Here is a 17940-nt window from a genome sequence, read left to right as displayed (position 1 = left end):
TCCTCCCTGTCGCAGGCCAGGCGTGGTAGCACACAATAGATGCTTAATGAACACGTTATCTTGGAAGGAGGAAGTACATACGTTTATTGTACAGACGTGCCTTCTGAGGCCGTAGCATTGAGTTTGAAGTGCTTTACCACAGATTGTTCCATTTCTTATTTTTTAAAGGATCTATTAGGGAAAGAGAGGGCCCGTGCGCATGCGCGCACGAGTGGGAGGTGCAGAAGAAGCAGGAAAGACTCTCAAGCCGACTCCGCACTGAGTGTGGAGCCTGACGTGGGGCTCGATCCCAGGACCCCAAGATCAGGACCTGAGCTGAAACCCGGAGTCAGACACTCAATCAACTGCGCCACCAGGCGCCCCACTCTCAGGACGAAGTACTGCAGGCTTGTGGCCTGTGGTGAATAGTGGCGGGAGGCAAGCGTGAGGCCGGCCGCACAGCCTCCCAGCCCCGGGCTCCCACAGATCGCACTACTTCCCTAGCGGGGCGGGGTATGTGTGTGTGTGGGGCAGGATTGGGAGAGGCCCCCTGAAGAGGTCAGCAGAGACCCGGAATTTTCTCTGGGCAGCTGGGGCTGGAGCTGGCGGAGCAGGAGCTCGCCTCGGCTGCCTCTCCCTTGAAGGAGGGGTGAGACAGGCCCTTGCGGACTTGGCTAGGGAGCCGAGGCTGGCGCCGGGCTGCATTACTCGGGAGGTGTTCGGTGGCAAAGCCCCCCAGAGCCCGCGCTCCGCTTCTTGGCCTGTGGCTGCCCTGGCATGTGACCTCTGCTCGGTAAGGAAGCAGGATATCACACCAGGGGGGCGGCGGCCCTGGGACATTTCAGGTGCTTTGTCCCCAAAGTAGCATCTCGTCCTAAACCACACCCGGAAGAGGCTGGAGGGACTCAGCGCCAGCTCCGCACACCCGAGCCACTGCTGACTGCTTGTCCTACGCATCGCGGCCGCCCCGGAAACAGGGCCTTGCCTTGGATAAATCCACAGTATAAAGCCAGCTGATTTTGTATTTTGTCAGCCTGGGGGCTAAGTTTTAACTTCTCCCTTGCAATTTGGTAACTGTTAGCACCGTATGACCCGTGCAGCTGGAGTTTGGGGTATGTGTTGGCTTCTCCTTCGTCTCCTTCAGAGCGGGGGGGGGGGTGCTGCCCACAATCTCATGGGTGACAGAGTCCAGGTGCATGGGACCGGGGCAGTGGTACGACAGCCTGGTAAGCTGGAAGCTCCTTGTGGAATAGACCATGGCATGCCCCGCCCCTCCTACCCCTTTCCCAAGGGCCAGGGGCAAGTGTCCCAAGCCACCTGTTCTGCTGGATGGAGGCGTAGGGGATGGGGATGAAATCTAGAAAAAGGACCGTCTTAATGGAGTAGGGGGAAGGAAGGGAAGCTGTTCTCGGGATGGGGACTGTGGGTTCGAGGGGCTGGTCCAAGAGGTGGGCTCCTTCTCCCATGGCTCAGAGAGACAGTGGGGACAGAGGAGTGGGGAGGCAGGGTCCAGGAAGGTGAGCTCCTGGCATGGGTGTGGGCCAAGCTAGTGTGAACTCCCATTCCCACTCCCTGCGCCTGACTGGAGCTGGGCCCGCACAGCTTTAGGCTATCAGGTAGAGGGGAGACTTGGCAGGGTTCCTGAGGGGGGGGTCGGGAGGGTCTGGGCAGAGGGAGGAAACAGAGCAGGGGCCTGGGGACTCTGACTCCTCCTCTATGCAGTCCAGTGATTCCTGGCTCTTGCAGGAGGGAGGCAGCCTGGCGGAAGGAGGGGTGCGTGGATGGGAGCAGTCCCAACCTCCCCCACTGCAGCGCTAGGCCCAGGGCTCATTGTGAGCAGGTGGGGGCAGCAGCAGCCTGCACCCTGGCACACTGGCCATCCTGGGTGCTTGGTCCCCGGGTGCTCCCGGAGCTGAGCCTCGGCCCTGGGCACCAAAGCTCAGCAGTGACCAGACCTCAGACAGCTGCTCTCAGGACCTGGGGTGGCGGTTCCTGGGGCCTCTGGGCACCTCAGGAGCTGGGGCATCCAGGGCCTGTCTCCGGATTAGCTCTGCATACAGGCCGCCCTTCTTCAGAAGCTCTTCATGGGTCCCCACCTGGAGAGAGGAAGGAGGTGCAGGTGATCACACCAACCCAGTTCAGAGCCCTAGGTGGGCTGCCCCCTTATCAGCTGTTGGGCTCACTGTCTCCTAAGCTAACGTCCCTTCTGGGGACTCTACAAACCCGAACACAGCTTGTTACAGCCAGCCACTGGCACGTCTGTATCTGTTAGCGCCACCTGTCAGCTTGGCCGGATTTTGGAAGAGCATCTGAATCCTTCTATCTCCCTTAGAGTCCAAAGACTCCAGCTTTTACGTGAATGGGAGCCAGGCCCCATGCAGCCCCCCACCCCCCCGGCCTTGCTGCAGACCCAGCCTCTGGAGAGCTGCTCCTGGCCGGCCCCCGATCAGGGTCCCTGGTACTGCCTCCTCTGTACCTTGGCCCCTAGGCCCTTCTGTTCAGCACTTTACACTTCCCTGAGTCCTTTCCCTTTGGTCCTGGGAGCCATGACGTAGCTCGACTATCCCCATGGGACAGAGGAAGAAACAGGCCCTGAAAGACTAGGGCAGGAGCTCCTGAATCCACACAGAGTGCTGCTTCCAGAATATGGCCCCAGGCCCCCAGGGCCAGGCCAGAACCTCCCACGGCTCAGCTGAGCCATGCTCTCCACTCTGTCCATGGCTGAAGCTGTCCCAACCCACCGAGCCGCTGCCCGGCCCCCAGCTGACCTCACAGACTTGGCCATGGGCCATGACAACGATGTGGTGGGCCCCACGCACGGTGCTGAGCCGGTGGGCGATGACAAGCACCGTGCGGCCGGCGCTGGCGCGGTCCAGGGCCTCCTGCACCACCCGCTCGGACTCCGAGTCTAGTGCGCTGGTCGCCTCATCCAGGATCAGCACCGTGGGCTGCTTGATGAGGGCGCGGGCGATGGCGAGGCGCTGCTTCTGGCCGCCAGACAGGGTTGCGCCCCGCTCACCTGGGGGGGAACACGACAGGGCAGGGGCTAAAGCGATCTTCACGAAGGGGGGGCCAGGGCCGTCTGAAACTTCCCATCTGGACCCCCGGGCCCCCCCCCCCCCCGCCGCCCCCCCCCCGGCAACTGGCACCGTGCACATTTGTCCTGCCTCTGATTCCTCAGCATCCTGATCCCATAGCCCTGTGCAAATGCACGAACGCTCTCCCACCAGACAGCAGGAGCTGCGCACGCGTGGGACTCGGTGCACCCCAGAGTTGCCGTGTGCCCCTCCCATACCACGGCAGGGTCTCCGAGCCGGGCCGGGGCCCGCCCTGCCCTGGCCCGCTGGGTCTCCGCTGCCAGGGGGATGTCCAGGACCCGCATGTGGGCCCTGGAGTGGGGTGACGGCCTGCCACGGCACATTTTGGGAAGACCACCCTTGGGGTCTACCATGTCCACAAAAAACAGCAGAGGTGGCAGCCTGGGAGCTAAAGAGAGCACCATGATGACAGCAGTCAGAGACCGGTGGGGGCAGATGGGCCGCAGTTCGGCCTGGGCGTGTGCTGGGGTCAGAGGTACAAGGAAGGTGCCGCTCTAGAGAGGTGTGGGGACAGCTCCTCTCCTCAGGGTAGCGTGGAGTCTGAGCAGTGAGCAGAATCGGCTGGATCCGCAACAGAACGTGAACCATGGCGAAAGACGGGGTGGGGGGGTGCCGCTTGGCAGGGCTGAGGCTCAGCTAGACTGAGGCCTAAGTTTCAAGAAGAGCTGAAAACCCTAGCTATGCCTACACCTTGACATGTACTAGAACATTCTGTAACAGAGCCAAGACTCTGGATGAAAAACCTGGCCCCGAAGGTTGAAAAAAAGACCCGAGATGAATGCACACAGCTGTCCACCGTGATGTGAATATTCTAGTGTGAGGCTGTGATATTTCAATGTTCCAGAACCACCTAAGCCCTTTCCTGGCTAAGTCAGAAGGGAGACCCAATTCAGCCACATCAAGCCCCATGGGTAACCGGACAGAAACATTTTCAAATTAAGGAATAAAAGGCAGGAATGACACAGGAGCCAGAAGCACAAGGAATTTCGAGGCAATAATACCGTGCTTCTGGCTGGGTCTTAGGATGTGGGGGCCCCTGGCAAGCTCTGAACGGTTCCCAACACCACGGATTCCTTGTGTCCCTGGCCAGGTCTGGTACGTGTACTCCCTGTGGCGTCCCCGTCTCTGCAGCCTGTGTGTGGCGGGACCACAGAAGCGGGTCCACCCACCTAGGCCACGGGTCCAGTCTTCCCTGATGCCAGGTCTCTGTTCCTGCCCCCCCTGGATGCTCACGCCGTGGGCCCTGCAGACCCGAGCAGGACACCGTCCCCGGGCCTCACCGACGAGGGTGTTGTAACCCTCTGGAAAGCTGGTGATGAACTCGTGGGCGCTGGCTTCCCGGGCAGCAGCATAAACTTCTTCATCTGTGGCTCCCAGCTTCCCAAAGCGGATGTTCTCCATGATTGTTGTTCCAAACAGGACTGGCTCCTGCAGGTGGGGGCTCCACATGGAACATTCTGACTTTGACCCAAACCCCACAGGCGTACATTGGGAAAGGTGATTTCGGCTACACCAGAACTGCCCTCTTGGAGAGCAAGTAGGGGCAGTTCACAGTTACGAGTCAAGTAAGAACAGAGATCTAACAAAGTGGGGAGAGGCCGAGCTCCCTGCAAGGCACAGGGTCCCTCAGGAGTGGGTTGGGAAGGTGGCTGGGAGAGCAAGGCCAGCTGGCCTGGCCAAGCCCCTCCTCTCTGGAGAGAGAGGGAGAGAGGGGGTCTGTACTCTGGGCTTTCTCCTGCAGCGGTTGGAGGTGAGGGTGCCCTCTTTATCCACTCAGAGGGGGGAAGGCAGACACTCGCTTGGCGGCACCACCTCAAACAGAAGGAAAGGGGCAGGGCTGAGGGCTTCAGGGTGGGGCCGTGGGGCCTTGCTTAGTAGGGGGGGCAGGGGTCTCTAGACCTTTTGGAGACTACAGGTTTGTCAGAGAACCCAGAGATCCTCAAACAGCCTCCCACCCCACCTGCTTGGATGGCTTTAGTCGAGGAGCAGATTTCCTACCCCGGAGACAAGGACAGAGCTGCGGTGGGCTGGCATGGGGAAGCCTCAGGTCCCCTGACCACTGGGGGACCAGTGAAGAAGGCCAGAGCCCTCCCGCCCCCGCCCCGCCAAAGAGAACAGGGGGTGACGGGGGTGGGAAGGAAGGGGCAGGGTCTGGGAGGTTAAAGACACACGACCTAGGTGAGCCTGCGCAGAGAGGTAAGCCTCCCCTCCCCAACCTGGCTGATGAAGCCGATGACCTGGCCCCGGAGCCAGGAGGGATCAAGGGTACGCAGATCCCGTCCATCCAGTGTCACTACACCCGCCGTGGGGTCGTAGAAGCGCTCGAGCAGGGAAGCCACGGTGGTCTTTCCTGGGGAATTGGGGTCGGGGAGATGGGGTGGTTAGGGACATCATGCCAGGAAAGGGGGACCCCTGGTGAGGTCCTGTAAGTCATAGGGTGGGAGGGTGGTGGGTTCCTCTCACCTCCGCCAGACTGGCCCACGAGGGCCACGATCTTGCCAGGGGGCAGGGTGAGGGTGAAGTCCCGCAGCACTGGGAAGCCGGGGCGGCAGGGGTAACTGGGAGGAGCCAAGAGAGACCCTCAGTCAGACCAGGTTCCCCGCCCCTCCTCAAGTCTCACTGGACCCTGAGGGGGACTTGATTACGGGGAGACATTGACCCGCAGGTCCTCAGCCCAAAGGGAACGACCCTGCCCCCGCCCGCCAATGCTGACCTGAAGGAGACATTGTGGAATGTGATGGCCCCACGCAGATGCTCTCGGGGGACGCAGGAGCCCCCAGACAGTGGGATGCACGGGCTCAGAGTCATGTACTCAAAGACCCGGGCCCCCGCGCTGAGCCCCCGCACCACCTGGGGAGGGGGTTGAAGTCTGCGGTGAGGGAGGGCTGGGGTCCGAGGGAAGGAAGTCTTCCTGGACTCCCAAATGCAGTCAGGGGAGGGGCTTGGGGTGTCCCCTCCACCCGACACCTGTTCCCCCAGCACACAGGTGATGCTGCTGACACGACTCCAGCCCAGATCCCATGTCCACACCCTGGGGCCCGCCCCCCGACTGCCACTCACCTGGCCAAACAGGACAGAGAGGTTGGCCATGGACCTGCGGGGAGGAGAGAAAGGTTGAAAAAGAGCCCGAGAGAAGACCGGCGCCAGAGGGGAGGGTTATGGGTCTCAGCTGCACTTTGGAGGAGGCGGCGGGAGACATGTTGGCTGAGGCTCGGAAACAAGCAGCCTGAAGGTGAAGCCTGACAACGCTCCTGCCGTCTGGGGCGGCGGCAGCCCTGGGGTCCGGCAACACTAGGTAGTTCGCTGGCAAGTCGCTTCTCCTCGGAGCCACGTCATCTCCTTGTTCTCTCCTCAGCCAGATGAAGCTGACAACTGTCAGGGGCCGCAGGAGGGGGCTCCAGGGAGACAGCTGCAGCAAGCAGGCACAGAGCTGTGGGGCTGGACTCCGTGCTGCCGCAGCATGAAGGCTGGCTCCCGGAACAGGAGGGAGGGTGCCCACGCCATAGGCCGAGGCCAGCTCTGGCGCGAGGGACTCCTGGGGGAGCAAGGGCTAATTAAGGTGGAAACACGGATGTGAATCCCTTCACAGGAAGAAAACCGAAGCCACTGGACCGTGTGTGGGGTGGGGGTGGGGGAGCGGGAACGCTGGGGGGGCCCCAAGACAAAAACTCCAGAGACACCTAGTGTGGGGGCCTGCCCCGCGTAATTAGGCACGGCGCGCGCGTGCTCTGTCCAGAGGTTGCCTCCTCTGCCCTGCGGGGCTGTGGCTGCTGGAAGGTGAGTCATGCTTCTCAGTCACCAGCCCCTGACTGGGCTGGCCAGGCCGCGACAGGGCGTGCATCTGTGAGTGTGCTTGCAGGTCCTTCCCGAACAGGAAAGACTGACTCTCTTGAAGAGGAAAGTCACTTCTTCCAAGCACCAGGGGTGAGGAGGGGGAGGAGCCTGCAAGGAAGTGGTTCTGGCGGGCGCAGCGAGCTAGCGGCATTGGCCAATGTGAGTGCAGAGGCATCGAGCAAGGAAGAGCCAGGACAGCGAGCTCCCCGTGGCCAAGAAGGGAGAACATCCTCCACCAGAGATCTGGAAGCCATTAGGGCCTGGCAGCGGTGCCCAGCAGCAACCAAAAACCAGATGCCCATGACTCGGTGGTGTGTGAGATGCCCTTACTCTCAGAGAGGGCTCAGAAGGCAGGCCTTGGCTCTCCTAAGAGGCCTGGCGGGGGGCGGCCCACTCCCAGTAGGGCCCAGGCCTGGATGCAGACCAGGCGGCCTGACCCTGACTGGGGTCCATCTGGATGCCTCCCCATCTCCTCCAGAGACCCGGTGCCACAAAAAGAACACCTAGAATGGGGTCTACAGGTTGAGGCTCCCTCTCCCCCCTCCCTTCCCCTGCGGGACCCCAGGAGGAAATACACCAGCCTCCTTAATAAACTAGACCTAATTCCTCTAAAGTGGGTGGTGAAGAATGTCCATATGGTGATAGGCTCCTGAAGGACGGGCCTAAGGCCTGTGGCTGTGGGAGCAGCTCCCTCTAGGCAGCCCGAGAGAGAGGTAGTAGAGACGGACTCCCTAGGCTTTCCCGTTTGTAATAACGCTCTGCTAACTGGCGAGGCAGCGCAGTGGGGAGGAAAGGAAAGGGTCTGAACTCAGGCCACAGGGGCACGTGGGGTCCCAGGGGAAGGCGGGGCCTGAAGGAGGAGGGCCAGGTTTGGGAGGTGTAGGGAAAGGGAGACTTTCCCACCACTGCCCCTGGAGGGCCCACACCGTGGAAGGCCATGTGGTGACTGTATGAACAGAACCAGTGGGGTTCATCAGGGTCTTCAGGACAAGAGCAAGAGGCCAGGGCTCCGTCTGGGGTTGGTGCCAAGTACCATCTCTACAACAGTCAAGAGCTTCCTAGTCCCCAGGCTGGAGGAAGGATGAGGCCGCCTAGGGTCTGAACTTCAGAGAAGGTCTGAACGGGCTCATGTTAGGAAGCCCCGGACAAAAATGGGGCCGAGGGTGGGGGAGTCTTGGGATGGGCTCCACTCTACCTGGGACAATGAGGAGGCTGATGGTGAGGGAGGCTGTCGAACACGTCGTGGTGAGACAAGGAGCACAGCCCGGCCACGCGTGCCATGAGAATCAGACGCCATTGGGGAAGGGGCACAGAGGGGTGTCTGGGGTGATACTGTACTTTCTTGACGTGGTTGACAGTAACGCCGGGCCCTACTCTTCAGTGATTTATTTATATATATTTTTTTTCCTGCGGGGACTTATTATAGCATGTTCGCTCTTCGATTATTTATCCTAACATCTATTTGTACTTTATGTACTTTTATACACAGCGTGTTGGGGAGACAAAGGGATGAGAAATGGCAGCAGGAACTGCTCATGGTTAGCTCAGAAGAGAAAGGGACGGGGAGGCCTTGGGGGTGTTGAACAAAGGGAACCGAGAGCTCTGGGCAGACAGGCCCAGCGGAGCAGGCCGACCTCAGAGCCACGAACGCACTGAGCTCCAGGGTGGGCAGGGCAGGAGAGGGGGCGAGCTTCTTATCCCTGGGAAGGTCAGGCAGAGGACAGCAGGGGAGCTCTTAAGGAGCGAGTCAAAGGTGGTCTATCCACACATGGACTCGTACTCAGCCTTAACAAGGCAGACAGTCCTGCTGCGGGCTGGGCCATGGATGCACCTGGGAGATACTGCGCTCAGTGAACTAGGCCCGTCACAGAAGGACAGGTGCTGTGTGGTCGCACTTACGGGAGGGACCCAAAGCGGGCTGAGCACAGAGCCAGAGGGTGTCAGGGGCCCTAGTGGTTAACGGGCCCGGTGCTTCAGGTCTGCAGCATGAAAGGAGTGCTGGCGACCGAGAGTGGCGTGACGTGCGCAGAACGCGACTAACGTCTGCGCTGAAAACTGGTCAAGATGGTACATTTTCCGTTACGTGTATTTTACCACAATTACCCATTTTTTAAGAAAAGCTGTCACAGGCACTTTTGAGCCGTTTAGGCAGCCAAAGAGGACAGCCGCATTCCCGAGCTTCCGGTCAGGGCAGGAGGCTGCAGGGAGCCCTCCCCTCGGTGTGTGCTTCCCTGAGGAAACTGGGCGGCCAGGGGCTGGGCAGCAGTCCCCAGAGCAGGCTGCCACCTCCCCGTCCCATGACCCAGCAGGGCTCCTCCAGGACGGGGACAGCCTCGCGCTCACCTCTGCACCGTCTGGGAGGCCACCAGGAAGGACATGAGGTCTCCCCCTGTCAGCTGCTGTCCAGCCACGAGGGAGCCCCCAATAAACAGGGTGCCCAAGACCATGCCTGCACAGGGGAAAGGGCCAGGTGGTTAGCAAGAAGTGACTAGGAGCTGAGGACAGAGCCCGGCCCAGGTGTTGGACTCCAGTTCCAGTCCCTGCTGTGCCCCCGACTGACTGAAACGTCACCAAGTCACTTCAGTGGTGTCTGCCTTTGTTTCTTCATTTGGCAACGAGGCGTGGGGCGGCGGGGGGGGGGCCCGCTCGGGCAGATGGCACTGGGCAGACATCTGAAGGACATCAAGCACACGGGGAGCTGTTCCTTGCCTGCCTTGCTGGGACCATCCTTCGCTACTCCACGCTCATCCCCAGCCCTTACTGGGTGCTCCCACGCCCCGGGGCGGGGGAGACTTGCTCACTCACAGTTGAAGGCGATGTTGGAGAGCCCTTGGAACAAGGCGATGCCTCGGCCCAGCTCCTCCGCCTTGCAGCGGGACTCCTCCAGCTCCGCTCCGTAGCGTCTGGGGAGAGAGGCCAGGCCCGGCCGTCAGGAGGCAGCCAGGGTAGGGTGGCAGGGCTGGTGGGGTGCGTTCGGGGAGTCCTCCCTGCTTCAAGTCCTTCCCCGTCTGGGACTCACTCCTCTTCTCGGTGCTCCATGGCGAAGGCCCGCACAGTCCGAATGTTGCCCAGGGCCTCATCCGCTACGCCCGTTGCCCTGGCAACCTACAAGGAGTGCCGGAAGTAGAGAGCGAGGTCGGAGCTGGGGACAGAGGGCAGGGCGGCAAGGAGTGGGGCAGGTGAGGAGCACGGGCAGCAACACCAGTACCTGCTCCTGACACTGGCGAGACAACTGTCGGAGAGCTGAGCCCATCAGGGTGCCGACTCCCACGAGGGGGGGTGTGGCCAGCAGCAGCAGCAGCGTGAGGCGGGGGCACAGCACGGACAGGGACCCCAGGCAGCCGGCCACCTGGGTGCAGCTCCGCAGGCCCTGCGGCCGGAGGCAGGTTGGCAACAGCATCCTGCCGGGGCCCCTCGCCAGGGCTCTGCTGCCCACGGCGTTACCCTCGCAAGGCCAAGGCCCTAGGCCTGAGCCCCGGGAGGCCAAATGGCAGGCCACCGCGTCATAAAACGGAACCCTTTCTCTCCTAGCAGGCCCGAGAGGGCTGGGGGTGGCTGTCTAAGGACCACGGCACCCTTCCCCCCAACAAATCCCAGGTGGCTTTGGTTTTTGCTCAAGGAACCGAACAAAAAGAATTGAGTCGTAACGTCATCCAGGGACTGCTATGGGCCAGTGGCCCGGCACGACCCAGCAGCCACGGTGACAGTGTGGGTGGAGGAGGGTGGGACATTAGCAATACAGTCAAAAGCCTTCACCCCTCCTCTGTAACGCCTGCCGGCATGCCAGGCATTCCGGGGCCACGGAAGGCCAGGGCGACTTTGCTCTTGGCAAGCTGGTCCAGGAAAGGCTCTTGTCCGAGTCCTTGGGAAGGTTTTTCCGGGGAGGTAGAATTTCAGAACAGGAGAAACAGCCTGTCCTGACCTTGGACAATGCCACGGCACCGCCCTTCCGTGAACTTCCCCATTCCCTCACCCACACCCTCACCAGATGGCAGGCTCTTCACTCGGTGTGAGCCTAGGCTCAGGGCCCAGCAGCAAGGCGGCACGGGGCGGGCCTGGTGTGTCTACACTAGACGGTGTGCGTGTGTGCGTGTGCGTGTACACACAGGGGGACCTGGGGAACTGACCTGGGAGATGACGAGTTTGAAAGATGATTTAAACTCCTGCACATCAGTTGTCAACCGGCTCACCAGCTGCCCTGTCTTTTTAGCATCAAAGAAAGCAATATCTTGCCTGATGGCAGGTCAAGGGCACAGGAGGTCAGGGAAAAGAGGGAGACATGAGTTCAGGATGAGCCGCCCCACCTCCGCGCCACCAGTCACCCCCACCCACACCCTGTAGCCAGCAGTACCGGAGCAGGTTGCTGAAGAGGGCCCTCCTCATGTCCACGGCCATGCGCTCGCCAATGCGGGACAGCAGCACCAGGTACCCGAAGGTCAACAGCCCCTGGGAGAGAGGCCGGGGCACTCAGGGGCGCCTGAGCGGCTCCTCTGGGTGCCCCCAGGCCCTCCCTCCTGCCGTACCTGAACGCCATAGAGGATGAGCAGGTAGGTGCTGAGATGCCGGGACTCAGTCAGGAAGCTCCCCACGTGATCCCTCGTGTACTTGGCCACGATCTCCACCAGCTGGCCCAGAAGCAGGGGGATCTGCACATTCACCAGGGCCGCACCCAGCGCCAGCTTGGGGGGGGTGGGGGCAGACCTTTAGAAGGGACCATCTTCTTTCCCATCCGTGGCCCTGACCCCGGCCCTCCCTCCCCTGCAGCGGTTCCTGCTTTGGCTACTTCTGTGTTTCTTTGAGACAGTTGAGTTAAAACCCAGGCTGCCAGCCCCAGGGGACCCCTGTACCCTGCACACCCAGCTGCTCTGTGCAGGATATCCTGGTAACTCTTGGCTTCCAGTCCCCCGAAGCCAGCCAGCCCTTGCACTTCCTGAGGCCTATTCTGAGACTTGGTGAGGCAGACAAGTCGTCCCCATGCAGCTTGCAAACCCTTGACTGGCTCCTCTCCTGTCCCTGAGGTGGGGGAAAGGAGAGGGGCATCTCACCACGATGGCTGCCCCCAGGACCAGCAGGTGGGGGCGCAGAAACTGCCAGAAGAGCTTCCAGTTAAAGCGGGACTCCCCAACATGAGGTCTGGAGCAGGCAGGAGGGGCCTCTTCCGCCTCACACAGTGCCACAAGGCCGAGGCGGGGGCACTTACTCCACACCACAGGGCCCAGAAGGATGCCCCCAACCCAGCGCCAGGCAGAGGGTCTTTGGCTGGGGGCTGGAGGCGCTTGAAGGAGGTGGGCCCGGAGCTGGGACCTCAGCTGGGCCACAGCCCTGAGGAGGGAGGAGCCGTGGCGGCCGTGAGAGGACCTGTGGGGAGAGAACAGCATCGATGGCTCGAGGCCCTGACTGTCCCTCAAAGGAACAATACAGCAGCCCAGCTCCGGGCCGAGCCCTCCGGACAGCACCTCTTCCATAGGGTCCTGTGCTGCCTTTCCAAGGGCTGTTCTTTGGCAACCTCAGTTTCTGAGAGGAACACAAACAGGCCAAGGAGCGGCAGGATAAGACAGCAGCCGGTAATCAGGCTGGAGAGGTGTTCTCCCTGTGACGTCACACAGCGGGGCCTTCTCGGCCTCCACGGGCCCCTCTGGTCAGTGACCGTCTCCAACCCATGCTCCTTCTGATCGCAGGACATCACTTTGGATGGCAGCTCGTCTACAGGCGCTCCTTTTCCAGATGAGGACGCAGAAGTCCCGAGGGAATCCGGCTCGGAGAGGCAAGAGAGGGCGAGCACCTCCCCTGAACCCGGCTCCGTGCTTGCTTGCAGTGGCCGGCCTGGCAGGTGCGGCCCCCACCTCCCCAATCCATGGCCTGCTGCATTTGATCCTCCATTCCCTGGGAGGGAGATGCCCTTACTCTCACTTGATAAAAGAAAATGTCATGGGGGCTGAGAGAGCTGGAATACTTTGTCCCCCAGCAGCAGAACGGGGACAAGAGGAGACCCCCGATTCCAGAATCCAGGCTTGTTCTACTCTGCCACGTGTGCGGTGCCCAAGGCTGTGTGCGACAGGGCCTGGACCGGCCCCAAGTCTTCGGCCCGCCGGTCAGTGCTCCTTGCACCCCTCACCCTGGCTCCTCCCAGGCCTTGAGGGCTTATGTGACAACATACTCCCTATCAGCTGAAGGAGAAAAAAAGAAATAAAAGTCCAAATAATAGATCTTGTCACCTCAGATAGGCCAAAATCACCTTCTGTGTTCTGCAGTTTCCATATGGATCCATGGCAATGTCGGGTTCAGTGCCTACTGGATGCCAGTGCTCTGCCGCAGGGCACTGGGAACGGAGGCAAACGGGACAGACCCAGTAAGTACCCTCACAGAAGTTAGGTTTTAGTGGGGAGGACAAGCAGCTAATGACAAAGCTTGCTGAGTGTGGAAAGGGCACGGCAGGGCCCCCAGGGAGCACAGAGCGGGCGCTCCTCCTCCTGTCTGAGGGAGCTGGGAAGGGCCTTCCTGATGAGACCGAGGGTGACTGGGAAGGAGCTGGCCAAGTGAAGGGTGTGTGTGTGCCTGTAGGTGTGTGTGTGTAGACGGGGCAGGGGAGAGCTCTAGGCAGCAGGAAGCGTGTCTGGAACAGCTGCAGGTAGGAAAGAATGGAAAATGTCAGGAGCAGAGGAGCTGAAGCCTGGCATACAAGGGAAAGGAGGCATGAGGTAGTGTGAGTGGGGCAGGCATCACAATCCTCACAGAACACCTGGACTTTAGAGGGCAACGGGGACCATGGTAGGGAGTGGTTTAGCCTGGGGTATGACATAATCAAATTTACATCTTAAAGATCAGAGCAGGGACACCTGGGTGGCTCAGTTGGTTAAGTGGTTAAGCGTCTGCCTTTGGCTCAGGTCATGATCCCAGGGTCCTGGGATCAAGTCCACATCGGACTCCCTGCTCAGCAGAAAGCCTGCTTCTCCCTCTCTCTCTGCTGCTCTGTCAAATAAATTAATAAAATCTTAAAAAAAAAAAATCATAGCAGAGAGAAGAAGGCTGGAGAGGGACAAGATTGGCTACAGGGAGCTTGTTAGAAGCAGAAGTTACCTGGCCAGGAGTACATGGCGGGATGCTCAAAGATTCAAATGAGGTTGGGCGCCTGGGTGGCACAGTCAAGCGGCTGACTCTTGGTTTTGACTCAGGTCATGATCTCAAGGTCCTGGGATCAAGCCCCGTGCGTTGGGCCCTGTGCGTTGGGCCCTGCGAGTTGGGCTCCACGCTTGGTGGAGAGTCTGCTTGAGGATTCTCTCTCCTTCTCCCTTTGCCCCTCTCCCCACTCGCGGGTGTGCTCTTTCAAATAAATAAATCTTAAAAAAAAAAATACTCCCTTTGGAAAAAAAAAGATTCAAATGACGTTATTCATGGGGAGGGACTTTTAAAAAACGAATAGAATGAGGTTTTCCCTTTACTCTGATAGTCTTTCGTATTTTCAGATGCTCCTAGCCGCATCTCCACCTAATCCTTCCCTAATTTCAGGGAGGCTTGGGTGGCTTCTTACCACCTCTATGTTATGCTTTCTTCCATCCCATTCCACCTGCCTGGTTTTTATGTCTTGTTTTCCACTGTGTACTTTAGGTCTATCTTAAGTTTTAGACAGAGAAGCTAACCCTGCTTCCAATTTCCCCATTAGACTTTATATTCCTTGAGGCAGGAAGCTCTATCCTATTCACATTGCATCCCCAGCACTTGGCAAAACTCTTGTACATAACAGATGTTCAGCAAATGCTTATGTTTGTTGAGTGCATGCTCTCTTTAGAAATGCAGAAGAGAAAAATGTGACCCGACCTGCTACTGCACTGTTTGCAGTTTCAGACTTACTGAGGCCAACAATAAGAGAGATGTTGTGCATTGCCACCCAGTATCATAAACATGTCACACAAATTTGGAATGTTTCACAAAACAATACTTTCCCTAATTTGTTACACATGTATTCTATTATATTGACTTTTTTTTGGAACTTGAACTCACGACCCTGAGATCAAGAGTCACAAGCTCTATAGACGCCCATTATATTCACTTCTATTTTTTTATTAAAGATACTATTAATTTATTTGAGAGAGAAAGTGTGAGCGAAAGCCCGAGAGGGGGGAGGGTCAGAGGGAGAAGCAGACTCCCCACTGAGCCGGAAGCCCCATGGGGGACTCGATCCGGGGACTCCAGGATCATGACCTGAGCCGAAGGCAGACGCTTAACCCACTGAGCCACCCAGGCGCCCCTTATATGCACTTTTAAATTATCCTGACCCACCAAATTCATTTTATGATCTCTTGCTGTGACTTGCACGTTTGAAAGACACTGCACTTGTGAACACACAAATATGTGGATCTTATTTGACGTCTTTCCCTGGGTTTCTCTCTGGTTTAAACGATATTAACACCCTTACTCTTTGGACTGTTTTCAAACTTTTTAACAATTCACCATGGCTACTTTCCAGCTTCTCTCATCTTCTCCAAACTAAGACTCTAAGCAGGGCTTGGTCACTGCCAAGAACTGGAGGATTACTTCCCAGCAACGGTACTTCTAGCTGCAGCTTGGCCCAGCTCTTGCCCTCTTTCAATCAGATGGGCTATCCAAATGACACAAGTTCACATCGACCCAGCACTGCCAGTCGGCTGCCTGGCTGGCCTGCAGGTTATTCACTCCAGGATGAGAAAGGAATCAGTCCTTTCTCATAAAGCATTTACACTGGAGTCGCAGTTTCAGGGTCCACGTTCGTTTCCTACCTGCGTCTCTCTCCCTCTTTGAACCATGTGTAGAGTGAACACACAAAAACACACACGTACGCGTTTCTAGATTGACTTTACCTCTGCTGAAAGTATCCAGATCTAGGAAGCATTTATGTTCAGCTCATACTGAATCTCAGGAGCAACACCAATACTAAATGTCTCTAGACACCAATAATTTCTGTCCAGATTGCCAGACCAATTCCAAGAACGAGGACAGGAAGCGGGGGCAGGAACGGCGGCGACCCCAAGGCTCAACACCTGTGCGGCATGGCGCCCTCTGGTGGGAAGTACGGACCCAGCGTGGTCACCGACCCAGAGTGTGCCCTCCGTCCAGCCCACATACAGATACAGACCGACCGAGTCTCCTGCTGGCACCTGGGTCTTCCCTATAAAAAACTGAGGCCAAGCGCTGAGGAGTAACATTCCACCCCTCCCCCCCGCCCCGGGCCGGCCTACAGCTCCCAGCAGGCCTCGCGCGAGCCCGAGACTCCAACTCCCGGCGGGCCCCACGCACGGCCAGCCGGCCGACGGCCCGCGCTCCCAGTAGGTTTGTCACTTTTTACCTGACGGCCGAGAATGTCTGGAAGCAGAGGGGTGGCAGCAACCTGCCTGGGACAGGGCCACCCCGAATCCCGACCCGAAATAAGTGCACCAACATGATGGAACGTGACTACAGGAGCAGCCGGCAACGAGAGCTTCACCCTCATCCCATTGAGAGCTCCATGTTGGTTCCGGCCCCCATCCCGACAACCCCCTCGCGCCTCGGCGACGATTGGCGGAAAGACGCATCAATCTCGTCTAAGGCTGTGATTGGAGAAAGCCTTTTCGGTCCTCCTCCTTCCGGATCTGTGATTGGAGATAGCCGCCTGCCCGCCCGTCCCCCCCAGGCCTGGGCGGGGCCGAGCAGGTGGGGCATTGCCTTCTGTCCACTGCCGGGGTCATCTCTGGGGTGACGTTACGAGGGTGTGCCTCGTGCGTCCGTCCACCACGGGGTATCCATAGTAACGTGCCAGCCGCTGACCTCGGGGCTGTTCTCCTGTGGGTGCTGCCGGCGGACTCCAGATGTCCCGGCGTCTCCAAGGAGTGTAGAGTGCTGGTCCTAGGGGAGGAAGGGACAAAAATGACCTGGGGAATTTTTTCAAAACGTCTGCACGTTCCTTGTCACCCGCCCCTTTCTCCCAGAGAGGTCAGAGTTCCAGGGACGGCAGGCACGTGTATTTGGGAACTTACTACCCTGGTGATTCTGATACACTCCCCCTGCTTAACGATTGAGAACCACTAGCGTGGAGGTTCTGTATAGCTTATCCAGGCACGACCCCAGATCCTTCTTCCCCATAGATGCCTTCCTCACCACAGTCAAGGTGACTTGCCTAAGACTCCCACTGCACAGCTCTTGCCCCTCTATTACTTCCGTGTAATTATTTGCATAGCTACCTCCCCCAGGGGCTGTGACTTCTTTCTGGGTAGTGGCTCTGTCTCATTCAACCATACCCCTTTCCCCTCCAAGTGCCTGGCAGAGAAAAGTGCCCTTTTTATAACAAATTCGCTTGAATTGGGGGTGGTGGTAGGGAGGCTGTCAATTGATGAACCTGGTGTGGAACTGGGTAGGAAAATGTGCCCGATTAGCTTGAAGTTGGGCTGGGAGTACGGGAGGGGTCCTAATGTGAGTGGATGGTGGAATATTGGGGTGAGTGAGGTTGAGAAGTGATCAGGCAAACCCTACATAACGCACCTTGGCAGATGTCTCAGAAAGATGGGAACTTCCTAGCTCCTCTGCAATGTGGGATTCCATCTTGGGCACTAGGATGTCCCCTCTAGAGGTAGTGAATCTCGTTTCGTAGCTCCGCCTCCTGCTGCTCAGGGATAAAATGATGTAATAATCCTTGTCCCTGGAAGGCAGCACAGAAGGAGGAAAACAGGCATATCTGGACTCCCATTTTGTGGGCAATTCTATGATTGCCTCCACATTCCTCCAATGAACACTCTGGGCCCACTTTGTTCCTCTCTCTATTTCATGGATACTGTCCCCTTCAACAGCCCTCAGGCCTAAGCCCTGGAGGCCCTGACACCTGGTTGGCTGAGTCAGCACCTCAGGAATGGGGTTCAGTAGGAAACCTGGTGATTCAGGGCCTCAGGAATGGCGTCGGACATGCCACCAAACAGCTGCCTCCTCCTCCTCGTTGAAGTGGCAGCAAGGAACTCAACTCAGCCGGCTCCTCTCTGGGTATTCAAATTACCCTTCCAAATTCCGGTCCCCCAGCTGCCTTCTGCTG

General features: G+C 58.6%; 1 protein-coding gene across 4 annotated transcripts; it reads right to left on the bottom strand.

The window, feature by feature from the left end:
* Positions 1-55: 55 nt before the first annotated feature.
* ABCB8 (ATP binding cassette subfamily B member 8) lies at positions 56-16451 on the bottom strand. 4 transcript variants are annotated; one of them, XM_073887520.1, is made up of 17 exons: positions 16231-16451; positions 13127-13230; positions 11957-12269; positions 11435-11590; positions 11263-11357; positions 11039-11144; positions 10120-10281; positions 9931-10016; positions 9717-9814; positions 9255-9360; positions 6138-6171; positions 5791-5927; positions 5541-5635; positions 5294-5427; positions 4358-4505; positions 2748-2998; positions 56-2075 (listed from the first exon to the last, which is right to left on the bottom strand). In XM_073887520.1, the coding sequence occupies exons 1-17, from the start codon at positions 16372-16374 to the stop codon at positions 1950-1952; spliced, it is 2295 nt and encodes a 764-aa protein (XP_073743621.1). In that variant the 5' UTR covers positions 16375-16451; the 3' UTR covers positions 56-1949. The 4 variants fall into 4 exon arrangements, with proteins under 4 accessions (XP_073743621.1, XP_025717926.1, XP_073743620.1 ...); XM_025862141.2 differs by lacking the exon at positions 13127-13230 and having other exon boundaries at positions 16231-16432; XM_073887519.1 differs by lacking the exons at positions 13127-13230; positions 16231-16451 and adding an exon at positions 15746-16197.
* Positions 16452-17940: the final 1489 nt, after the last annotated feature.

This window comes from Callorhinus ursinus, unplaced genomic scaffold (assembly GCF_003265705.2).
Source record: "Callorhinus ursinus isolate GAN/ISIS: 27379988/994484 unplaced genomic scaffold, GSC_fseal_2.0 scaffold80, whole genome shotgun sequence".
Taxonomy (NCBI): domain Eukaryota; kingdom Metazoa; phylum Chordata; class Mammalia; order Carnivora; family Otariidae; genus Callorhinus; species Callorhinus ursinus.
Note: the sequence above shows the minus strand (reverse complement) of the source record. Positions and strands in the feature narration are given on the sequence as shown.